Source organism: Schistosoma haematobium, chromosome ZW, assembly GCF_000699445.3.
Source record: "Schistosoma haematobium chromosome ZW, whole genome shotgun sequence".
NCBI lineage: Eukaryota > Metazoa > Platyhelminthes > Trematoda > Strigeidida > Schistosomatidae > Schistosoma > Schistosoma haematobium.
The window spans coordinates 3,153,434-3,165,814 of NC_067195.1; the positions used below are offsets into that span (position 1 = coordinate 3,153,434).

At 36.6% G+C, this 12,381-nt stretch overlaps 1 protein-coding gene across 1 annotated transcript in view; it reads right to left on the reverse strand.

Annotated features, from left to right (window-relative positions):
* WDR78 (WD repeat-containing protein 78) overlaps positions 1-12,381 on the reverse strand; it is a gene marked incomplete at both ends in the record, with an annotated part of 69,144 nt that overhangs the window by 33,279 nt on the left and 23,484 nt on the right. The window contains 3 exons of the mRNA XM_051210186.1: positions 9,797-9,884; positions 10,755-10,884; positions 11,831-11,985. Coding sequence (XP_051070153.1) covers positions 9,797-9,884; positions 10,755-10,884; positions 11,831-11,985 — 373 coding nt within the window. The remainder of the gene's footprint in view (positions 1-9,796; positions 9,885-10,754; positions 10,885-11,830; positions 11,986-12,381) is intronic.

A 12,381-nucleotide genomic window follows, 5' to 3' on the forward strand; every position in this document is an offset into this window, starting at 1 on the left:
TCACATGGCCACGCCTCTGCCAGGGAAGTCCTATTCACTACCTTCTCGCGTCATTACTGTTGCTTAAGGAATTGAGAGGACGAAGAGCGAACGTCCGACGCTTTGACCGGGTTGGTGGACATGGAGAGTCCATCTAGGGCAGTTGGAAAACCTTCATTCCAAACCAATGGTGTACATGGGCTCCATTATCCTGAAGGAACAAATGGCGTATGAACCAATCGTTGGTCACTGGCTACCATGGAAGTGCATCTCCTTACGTTGCTCCACTGCCTTGATGATCAGACCTTCAGGTCGAAGGCTCCGGGTGTGGCCCCCTAAGAAAACCACCTGCTTTGGTTTGGGCACCTGGGTAGTATCACAACCCTCACACATATCGAATGAGATTTGTGTGGCGCATATGTATTTGGTGCCCCCCTTTACCAATATCTATGTGTTAAAATAAAATATAAATAAAGAAGACCACTATTGAAAACCTAGGAGTGCTGGAAGGTGGCTTCATCTTAGGATGGGACTCTTTAACAGCGCGCATCCACGACTTTTCACGCGAAAATTGAAGCCAGGACTTTCGGTCTCACGCGCGAATGCTTAATCACTAGACCACTAGGCCTTCATCCATTGGTGTAAATGTCTAATCTCAACCAATCCACGAAATTGTGAGATCACCTTTCATTGTCTGAGGTAGATACTTGTCGCTACCTGATACGGATTAGTGCTTAAGATGTATAACTTCATCTAGAAACAACTTTACATTTCATCCTTATTTCATGTACATAGTTTGATCTAACGTACAGAATTATTTTCGCTACACGCTTGCATTGCTATTTATTGTTTTTCATGTGTTCCTTAGTACGAAACTGTAATTTGAATATATCGTAAGACTCATGAGTTTTAAAGTTGTGTATTTGATTGATCACTGATTTGTGACCACTATCATTCATGTTAAGTCCTTTTTAGTTCTGATCGACCACCTTAAATAATAATATAGTGCACGCGATATCAAGTCAATAACACTAGTACCACCATTATAACTTAATCGATAGAATTTGATCAAGAGTAAGAAGAACGTGATCTTGTTCACTAGTCAGAGATCAATCATTTGTCAATACATTCCAAACCTAAAAGAGATTAGTCTCTACCCAAATAGCTCACTAGTAACATGTCTAAATGTGAAACGAGGTGACACGTAATAGAATCCTCCAAAGAATACCATTCCTCTTACGATTGTAGATATACTTAGCTGACGTGTGCCATAAAGAAAAAAAACACCTTGGTTCACAGTATCCTGTCGACTCTCTTCAAAGTGTCATCGATGAGAATTAACAATATGAGTAGAATTTAAAATTTGATTGAACAGAAATAAAGGAATGTATGTACGTTATGGAAGTTAGTCTTAATACTTTTTACATCTAGGATATATATACCATAGATTATTAATTTCTTTTGGATAGCAACCTGACAATCTCTATTAATGATTACCAAACAGTTCAACATTCATTGCCTTTACGAACTCAGTTTCCGTCGGTTTTAACTTTTCTCTAATGTTATTACAAGACATCGAAAATAGGGATATAATAATACGGTATGTGTAGTACAAACTTAGAATACTCATGTCTAACAAGTGAATGTACATGAATAGAAAATTGTGTGAATTACAAATTCTTTATGTTATTATTATGATTATTGTTACCATGACAACAATGACATGGAATTGAAATTTGATTGGAAAAATAAAATGTTCAAGTATTGAGATGATGATGGAGAAGATTTTTAGCTCACTTGGATGATTTTTGATGAAGTTTGTACTGATGATGATGTTGTTCAGAAGAATAATGAAGGCTGTACAATCAAACTATCCAGCTCAGACAAATAAAACTCCATCAAAATGTTCAAGTTGATTAAAACTTATATATTCTGTCTTTGTTTAATATTCAACTGCTTTTGAGATGATGAAGAAGATTTGTAGCTCAGATGGATGATTTTGATGGATTTTTGTTCTCTGAGCTGGATGGTTTGGTCGTGGAGCTTTCATCGCTCTTCTGAACGACATCATCATCAGCACAAATTTCAGATAGAAGTGAAGTGTTCGAATTTCTCCATATGCGTTTCACAGCTTGTTCTGTACACCTCGATGTTGATTGGTTCTTATTGACCTTAAATTTATTATTGTTCACTTCTTTGTTTTGGTTGTGTCTCCCAATCGGAGACATAACAAAAATCCATCAAAATGCAACTGCTTAAATATTTATGTAGATAAAAGTAGTTAAACACACTGCTTACTTACTGACACCTGTTACCCCTCATGGACGATCATAGGTCACACACCAGGATTCTCCATCCAACTCTGTCCTGGAATGCTTTTCCAGTTGATATTCATCCTTTTCATATCTGTCTCGAATTCCTGATAAAGTGTGTTCTTTTGCCTTACTCTTTTTCGCTTCCTTTCGGGGTTGCAAGTTACCACTTGTCATGTGATACAGTTTGATGATTTCCTCATTATGTGTCCTATCTACTTCCAATGTATTTTCTTCATTTCCTATTCGGTTGAAAGTTGATTTGTTCTCTCTTACAGTAGGTTGTGGTTGATGTTATCCAGCCAACGAACATTGAGCATATTATGTAGACAATTGTTTATAAATACTTGTAATTGTTTCATGATGGTTATGGTAGTTCTCTCAGTTTCAACTCCGTCCAGTAGAAATGTATTGGCATTCGTAATGAAGATTGTGATTTTGATATTAGTTGTCAGTTGTTTTGAGTTCCATATGTTGTTGAACTGTAGGAATTCTGTCCTAACTTTGCCAATCCTCGTATTTACGTCTATATCAGATCCTCCTTGTTCATCGATAATGCTACCCACATACGTGAATGTTTCCACCTCCTCCATAGTTTTTCTATCAAATGTAATCAGGTTGGTGTTCTCCATGTTATATTTAAGGATCTTACATTTTCCCTTGAATATATATTGAGGCTCACTGATACATAGACTGCTGCTAAACTAGTCATCTTCATCTACATTTGTTCATGTGTATGGGATAGTAGTTAAACATATGAACTAGTCATTCATTAAACTTTATTATCCATATATTAAACGTGATTATGTAGAAAGTAATGCTTAATTGCATAGAATCATTATTCAGATGATTTGAATAGAAGGCAAATTGCTTTCATTAAAACACTCACTCTCTCACTCTCTCTCTCTCACACACACACACACAAAAGTCTTTCCCAACTTTTAAATAAACAAAAATATTTTTATTGAATTGAGTGAAAATGATGAATCCCTCGTGTAATAGTTGGGTCATAGTACAAAGAAGAAATCAGTTAAGGGATTGAATGAAACAATAATCTTGTCAAATCGTGGATTGGTTGAAGTTAGACATTAACACTATTGGATACCAGTCTGCTCAGTGGTCTAGTTGGTTAGGCGCTTGGCGCGAGACTGATAGGTCCTAGGATCGAATCTTGCGGAGGGGGGCGGGATCGTAGGTGTGCACTGTTGAGGAGTCCCATGCTAGGACGAAACGGCCGTCCAGTGCTTCCAGGTTTCCCATGGTGTTCTAGCTTCAATTGACTCATGATTTCAACCAGTGAGACTATTCATTCACTTCATTTAGAATTCTCAATCATTGATTATAATTATTGTCTAGATCTTAACTATCAGATCTCTACTTCTTCATAATACTCATTTCATCAATTATTGATTTGATGCTATGATGATTACTTGGTTCACTTGGGTGTTGTGTATCTGTGTGGTTACACCACAAGATTAAGGTCTACTATTCAGATTGTCTGGATCTCAACCATCAGATCTTTACTTCACCATGATATTCCACCAATGATTGATTTCATGCTATGATAACTACTTTCATTCTTTTCATCAAAGCACACACACACACTCAAGCACAAGAAAAAGTCTTTCCCATCTAAACAAAATGTTTTTATGTAATTGGGAAGAAACAAATGAATCCCCTGGGTAGTAATTATTACCAGTGATTAATATGAATGAATGAATTACTATAATATGTATTATGTAATACTATATTGAAATGAAATGTGAAAGTAACATTATGAAATGAGTTTACAATGTGTTAAATGAATAAAAAAAAACACAAACTGTAAATGCAATTTAATTTGTGTATTTTCAATTTTCTCTATAGTCATATTGTAGTATATGCTACTAATATCGACAGATATAAGTAGTAGGTATCATCAATCGAAAGTGAAATGTTTGGAAACAGAAGGTTAAGACCGAAGAGAAAAGAGCGAGAACAGAGAATGATTGGTGTGGAAACAAAGGAACAATCAAGTCTGAGACAATTGGTTAACATTTTCCAAGTGTTGTATTTACTGAATGGTTCTCAAATTTCACTAAGACATTCTGTAATTTTGTATTCACATAAATTTGATTGTCCCTACTGGTGTTCTCATTCAGTACACTTGGTGGCGCTGACAGTCAGGAGGGTGGAAGGGTGCTATTCTGCGAATACCGTTGCGGATCTGGAGCTGAGGTGCTAGTTGGAGCGGTCTAGTGCGAAGAGGTGAGGTCAAGTAAAGTGTTCTGACTGGCGGCGTTGGCTGCAACGAGTGTTGTCGACGGAGAAGAGCGGTAGGATATGCGACTGCTGGGCGGACCTTGAATGTAGATGGCTCAGCAGATCTCTGGAGCTCAAATGTTTAACGGCCTGGGTTCTGGGTGTACGTCGGTCGACGGAGCTATGAAGGTCAACGCGCTGCAGACTGGACATTTTGACTGAGAGCGTGGCACAAACTTCAGAGAAGAAGAACGTGGCACAGCCAGCAAAACCATCACAAGAACGACTGCTTTAAAGGGGCAACGAGTATGATGTGTGCTATTGATATCGACAGATATAAGTAGCATGTATTATCAATCGAAAATGAAATACCTGATGGCAGAAGGTTCAGAAGATCGAAGAATGGAGAACGAGAAAAGAGAATGATTGGTAGAGAAATCAAAGAACTGTGAAGTCTGAGATGATTGACTGATATTTTGCTAATCAAGTGTTTATTGTACGGTTCTCAGATTTTGCTAAGTGATTCTGTAAATATGTATTCAAATAAATTCAGTTGTTCCCAGTCGTGTTGTTGTTCACTGAGAATTTATACAGAGATATTTTTAATGGTGGTAGGTAGTTTGCAGGGAGCTCTACCTAGTCCAAGTAAACGTAACTTGGTAATAGTCTGCACACTTTGTCTGTAAACTTCAATCAACCGATTCTCTCTATTTGATTTGAACTTTCTGTTATATTCTGTAGCCTTGTGCTCCTATCAATATATAACGTAATGATACCGCCACTTAGAGAACAGTGATTTATCGACCGGACCAGTGACGCATGAAAGCCGTACGAGACGTGTAGAGTCTTTATCATTCTTTCTTCCTGCCTAGCCCTGCCTGTTGAGTTCAGAACACCAGTCTCATCCTCTGAGATATGAATCATCTATTCCAAACATACTGGGTTTATATTACAAACCAAACACACTAGCTGGTCACTTACTACTTAGTATCCATAATAACATTTGTCTGACCCTGAAACCTGATCTAATCTAATCAATAAAGGCGGGATTTGATAGCTTATGTAACTGATTTCAAGCATTATTTTTAATGCTCAGCATTAAGATGTTATTGCCAAGAAATCCTGTTTCACATAAATGTCTTATATCCTAGCACTTGTCTTTAATCCTTATAAAGCTGACCCTTCCCATTAGGTTAACAATAAAAAATAATACACACAATAGTTATTGAATAAAACATGATAGTTTGACAAAACAAAAGCCACTAGTCTACAAGTGATTGAAGACGCCGGAAATAAGAGAGAATTTTACCAGAGGACATAATCATACGATTTTGATGAAGCTTTTGTTCTCTAAGCTAAATGGTTTGGTTGTGGAACTTTCATCGTTCTTCTGAACAACATCATCAGCAGCAGAAACTCCAAGAACCAATCAACATTGAGATGTACAGGACAAACTGTGAACCATATGTAGAGAAATTCGAACACTTCACTTCTACCTGAAATTTGTGCTGATGATGATGTTATTCAAAAGAACAATGAAAGCTTCACAACTAAACCATCTAGTTCAGAGAACAAAACTCCATCAAAATCATCCACCTGAACTACAAATCTTCTCCAACATGTGTACGTTATATCTTTGACGATTTTCATTTCTTTCTTTCAAAGTAAATAGACTGAAGTAGTGATCAAAGATTTTCTTCTTAAATTGACTACCTTTTTATGTTGTTTACAGATGGTTATTTTTTTGTTCCAAAAGAACGTTTCAATGAAAATGAACTAAAGTCATTAAATGAATCTGTATCCACCCATAGGGGAAAAAGGGTAAGCTAATAGGAGAAACACTAAAATTTATGGTTTTAATGATTTTACCAGATTAGAAATGTATGGAAAAGTAATTAGAGCAAAAAAAGGGAAAGAAAGAAATAATTGAAATCAAATTAGTAGTAATTATTAGGTATAAAATTTCTAGAATAATTACAATTACTTATGTTAGGGATATCTGTACATATACTACTTATGAGTAGTTAATTCGTTTTCACAATTAAGTGAAATTACTGTGAATATGCAGCTGGACGATCTAGATTTAGCAGATGATCTGACAATTCTATCACACATACAACAACAAATACAGGAGAAGACAATCGTTGTAGCAGCAGCCTCAAAAGCAGTAGGTCTCAATATACACAGAGAGAAAAGCAAGATTCTATTATACAACACTGAATGCAACAATCGAATCATACTTAACGGAGAAGCTTTGGAAGATGTAAAATCTTTTACATATCTGGGCAGCATCATTGATGAACACAGTAGATCTGATGCAGATGTGAAGACGCGGAACGGCAGAGCAACAACAGCATATTTACAATTGAAGAACATCTGCAACTCAAAAGAACTGTCTGTCAACCAATACCAAGGTCAGAATTTTCAATACAATACAAATGTCAAGACAGTTTTACTGTATGGAGCGGAAACTTGCAGAACTACGAAAGTCATCATCCAGAAGATACAAGCATTTATTAACAGTTGTCTGTGTAAAAGACTTCGGATCCGTTGGCCGGACACTATCAGCAACAACCTACTATGGGAGAGAACAAACCAGATATTAATGGGGAAAAAATCAGGAAGAACCTCCGGAAATGGATATGACACATATTGAGGAAAGCACCGAAATGAGTCACGAGGCAAGCCCTCAATTGGAATCCTTAAGGCCAAAAGAGAAGAGGAATATCGAAGAACACATTATTCCGTGAAATGGAGACAGACATGAGAAGAATGAATAACAATTAGATAGAAGTAGAAAGGAGGGCTGAGGACAGAGTGGGTTGGAGAATACTGGTCGGCGGTCTATGCTCTATTGGGAATAACAGGCGTAAGTAAGTATCCAAGTAAGTAACTGTGAATATGAACAGATAAATACACAAGTATGAATAGGGATATGAAACGTTGTCTGGTAGTACACCTTGTAGCAACCTAACAAGATAATAGTTACAAAGAGGAACAATGAACTATAGTATTCCCCGTAACCAGTTACTAGTACATATGATATGTCTTTGTGAGGTAAAGTTTACTTTGAAGTCTGACGTTAACTTGGGTACCAGAGGATCACTTAAGGGTTGTTTAGTATTAGTATGGAGTCACGAAAAAGTGTAAAACTACATCCCCGTCAAGGACTGAACTCGGAAAGTCCAAGTTTCAAAAGAAAAATCGTAGTCTTTATCGGTATTTGGTTGTTCCATTATAACATTAATTGATTAAAGTTAGAAACATGTACCACTAGATCTCGACCTAATGATTAGAAACCATTCATGAAACCAGGAGGTTCAGGAATAGGTCTACAGTGAACTCAAGAGTATACGTCATTGAGAAGCCACATATTAGGGTGAAACGGTTGAACAGAGACACTAGGTTTCCAATCAAACCCCAAATAAAGCTATTCCTTGGAAAATACTGCGCTCAAATCGTAGGTATCATCCAAACTTTTACCAAAACTAGAAGTGAATGTGAGTGAATGTAGGATTCATCGTTAAAAGCTCTCTAAACACAAGTGCATAATCTCGGTTATTTTTAAAAAATATATAGCATAAGGGTGATGTGGTGAGACTATAATTTATGGACGACCTTTGAGCGACTCCAAAGTGACCTTGAGAAAGTCTACCTACTTAATAGGGTTAAATGAAGGTTATGAAGCAGTTTGAGTAATAAAGATAGTGATTTACAGTCGATGATAAGGGTTAAGATTTAGATTTATGGTTTTCATCATGAACTGACATCAGCTAAAATGTTAAGACGCTATTTGGATGAATGGGTGAATGAATATCGCGCCGAAATCCAAGACCTGTTATCCTAAATCTGATTGGTTCGTCCTATTAATTATAGTCTCACACATTTTAGATTGATATCATGAATGAATCAATATTAAACCACCATTGAAAACCTGGAAGTTTTGGACGTCCTTTTCATCACAGTATGAAACCATTCAGCAGTCCACATCTATGAGTTTTACAAAACTAAGAGCATTTTATGTATTCACGAAGTTGCGCCACCGTACATCATTTTCTTCAGTGAGCTGATATCTCACAACAGACCTGGTTGAACTCCACTGGTAACGGCTTCTCATTAGAACTCCAGGAGTATCTCTTGAAGTCAGTCACTAGTGAGCAGATGATTATTATCAGAAGGGGTTTTGTATAGATTTTAGAAATTTCACTAGTTGAAATCATGAGTCAATGGAATCTAGACCACCATGGTAACCCTGGAAGCACTGGACGGCCGTTTCGTCCTAGTATGGGACTCCTCAGCAGTGTGCATCCGCGATCCCACACCCCGAGAGATTCCAGTGCTTCCAGGTTTTCCATGGTGGTCTAGATTCAATTGTCTCATGATTTCAATCAATAAAATTTCTAAAATCTCTACAAAACCCCTCCTGATTTTATGTATTTGTTTATTTTTCAACTTGGGCATTATACAGTTTTCTTAATCTACATGCTTGGAAGACCGTAATGTGATGAATTGAAAAACAATTGATCTGTAAAAAAAATTTGAAACGGTTGTTCACTTTTAAATAAAGATATATATATAAATACTAGTAAGGTACTATTGTAGTGTATGCTACTGATGTCGATGGATATAAGTAGTACATATCACCAGTCAAGTACAAACTACCTGGCAACAGAAGGTTAAGAAGATTAAAGGAAAAAAACGAGAACAAAGAATAATTGATGTGGAAACAAGGGAACAATGAAGTCTGAGACGATTGATAAAGTATTTACTATATGAATTCACTTGGCATTGTTTGGCTTGTATCTTCCCATCGAGGTTTAAGACTACAATTGATCAGTCTGTTATTGGCATCTGTGCATAATGTGCTGGGGAGATACAAGCCAAACAATACCAAGTGAATTCAAACTCACCCCATTGCACAAGCAGTTGGATAGCAGGACTCAGTAGCTGAGTGGATAACACGATGGCGTTTGATGCGGATGGTACTAGATTCGAGTCCCGGGGTGGGCATCACCTCAGGTGCAGGTACCCCCAGTTGACGAGTCCCAAATAGGACGGAACGCGCGTCCTTCATTCCACTGCTAGCCTCTACCCGTTACTATTTACCACATGGTTTTCAGATTTGACTAAGATGTTCTGTTATATTCGTATTCAAATACATTTGGTTCTCCCCATTTGTGTTCTCATTCACTAAACTGCACATAGACATATGTACTAATGAAAATAAGCTTAAATGATCAGAATATAAATGTAGTTCGACTTACACTATGAGCAATATAAGTATCCAAATATTGTTCATTATAAGAATATGAACATTTATAAATTGGTCCATTCTCAGTGCCAACAACATAACTTTAATATGAAAACAAAGTAACAAAGCTTGATTAAGTCTTTTCATATGTAGGACAAGTCTATATTAATAAATAAATGTGAATAGTTTGTTTATTTGTTAAAGTAATTTGGGACTGGACAGTTGGATGTATCTACATCCCATAGTTGATGTTCACTTTGGGACTAGAACCCATTACTGTTCATCGAGTTATCTACTAAGCTAATGAGTTCAGATGATCACTAACTTGTGCAATGTCGTGAAGTTTCCAATTCACTTCTGCATTGGTTGTTTAAATCCTCCGATAGTTCTTTTGAACTACAATTGATCAGTGTGTTTTTTGACATATGTGCATGATGTTTGGATGGCCTCAATATTGAGTTAAATCACGAGCATTCTAATTAAAGACGGATGGTGGTTAACAGTAGAATCGAGGATACTTGTTTCGTCCTATTTGGGACTGGTCAGCTAGATGTACTTACATCATAGAGTTGATGTTCACTTCGGGACTAGAACCCATTACTGTACGCTTGAAAACGTCATCGAGTTATCTACGTAGCTACTGAGTTCAGATAGACACCGGCCTATGTAATAGGGTGAAGTTTAATTCATTTTTATATTGGTTGTTTGACATATATTTTTTGTTGATACATTTCAATAAACATAAAACGAAGGTTAGTAACGTGATACGTTCTATATTCCACGACACCGCCTCGCGGGACTCGAACCCATGCCCTATCGATCTCGAGGAAGAAACGGCCGCCCAGTGCTTCCAGGTATTTCATGTTGATCTAGCTTCAATTGACTCATGATCTCAACTATTGAAATTACTACAATTTCCATAAAACTCCTTCTAATACTAACCCAATATTCACATACACTACTGAACTTACATATTTAGTTCACGTTTATTAAAAGCCATACTCGTTGCAAAAGCTGTTCGTGATATTAAAGCTTCGTTTCTTTGAGATGTATTCATCGGTGTTAAAACATTTGAATATGATTGTTTAAGTACCATCAGATCTAATAGAGAAAAAATAAACTTTTAAATGAACATTGGTAATTGTAAGATAAAAACCTATTTTCTTTTCTGAGATGGGATCCAGGAGCAATGATCTGATTGGTTGGAATGGTAAATATTCTATTAGTTGATACAAAGATTTTTTGAATTGTTATTACTTTAAAGGAGATTTATATTTTGAACAAACCGAACCCTGAAGATTTTAAACCGTCTTCGCACTACTTATGTTTTATAAGTAGTTAGAATTAAAACTAAAAAATCACCCCCTTGAAGTCAGTGAATCTATGATGCACTTTCGTAACTGACCAGTCATGTACCTACTAATTAATAGCTTTAATAGAAATTCATGAAGCCAAGGTTAGATGTCATGGGTCATAGTATTCAACCATGTATGAAGTTAAATATCCTGATGGGGATATTAGTTAATCGTTTCTGCATATCGCGTATTGGCTGACATTGAAAATAGGACGCATTTAATGCCAGAGTAGTGGCTTAAAGCTAACAAGCTCCCCGCATGATCTTGAGGCACTGATATCGACCCCAGATTGTATCACAGGCTTCCAGAAGAGGATGAGAAAAGCAATCAGATTTTCTTGTTTCTGTGTGATTTCATGGTGAAAATCACCTCAAATTTATGTTCAAAACTTATGCATGTTCATGATTGACCGTACAATATATAGATATCTATTTCATTCTACCTCGACATTGTACACACGCAACTATGCAAGTGATTACGGATAAGAACTTCAAATATCGTAGGAAGCTTAGTTAATTTAAACTATTGAGTTTGTATCCATCACTTCATATTCTTAACATTAGTTTATTCACAATTACAATCCCACTACTATGTAAGGTCGCGGAGGAGTACTGTTGTAGAGACTTTAACCTGGGATGAAATGAGAGTATATCTATATTTATATCAACAACAACAACAAAATGAAAATATACCTGCACTTTCAAAACCTTTACGTATAAACCATTGAGTTACTCGACCATCGTTAGATACTGATACTAAAACTTCCTGTAGATTTTCCGCTAAACCTGATTCTTTAAAAATCCATTGCAGTTTACGTACAGGTCCTAAATGTCTTCCTGAAGCATGTCTAGAAGAAAGAATAAAGTGCTTTAGAATAGAATTATGATTTGTGACATAATTATATGTATGTATATAAATGAAATCCACTTAATTCATTTTCATTATCTGACTAATCACTATATTAATGAAGTCGTTAAGTTGAATCCTATCACTTAGGATAACTTAAGAATAGTAGTTCAGTCATTTTGTTATCGTATCCAACAAAAGTGAAGCCAGTTTGTCTAGTGGAGAGAATGAAGCTCAGTACAGTAGAATATGGTTGCGCAATCTCATGAAATGGTTGAAGTTAGACATTAGCAACGTTTGATGCCGGATGGTTCAGTGGTCTAGAGATCAAGCGTTCGCAAGCCAAACCGGAGGACTTAGGTTCGAATCCCGCGTGCGGGACCCTGGATACGCAGTA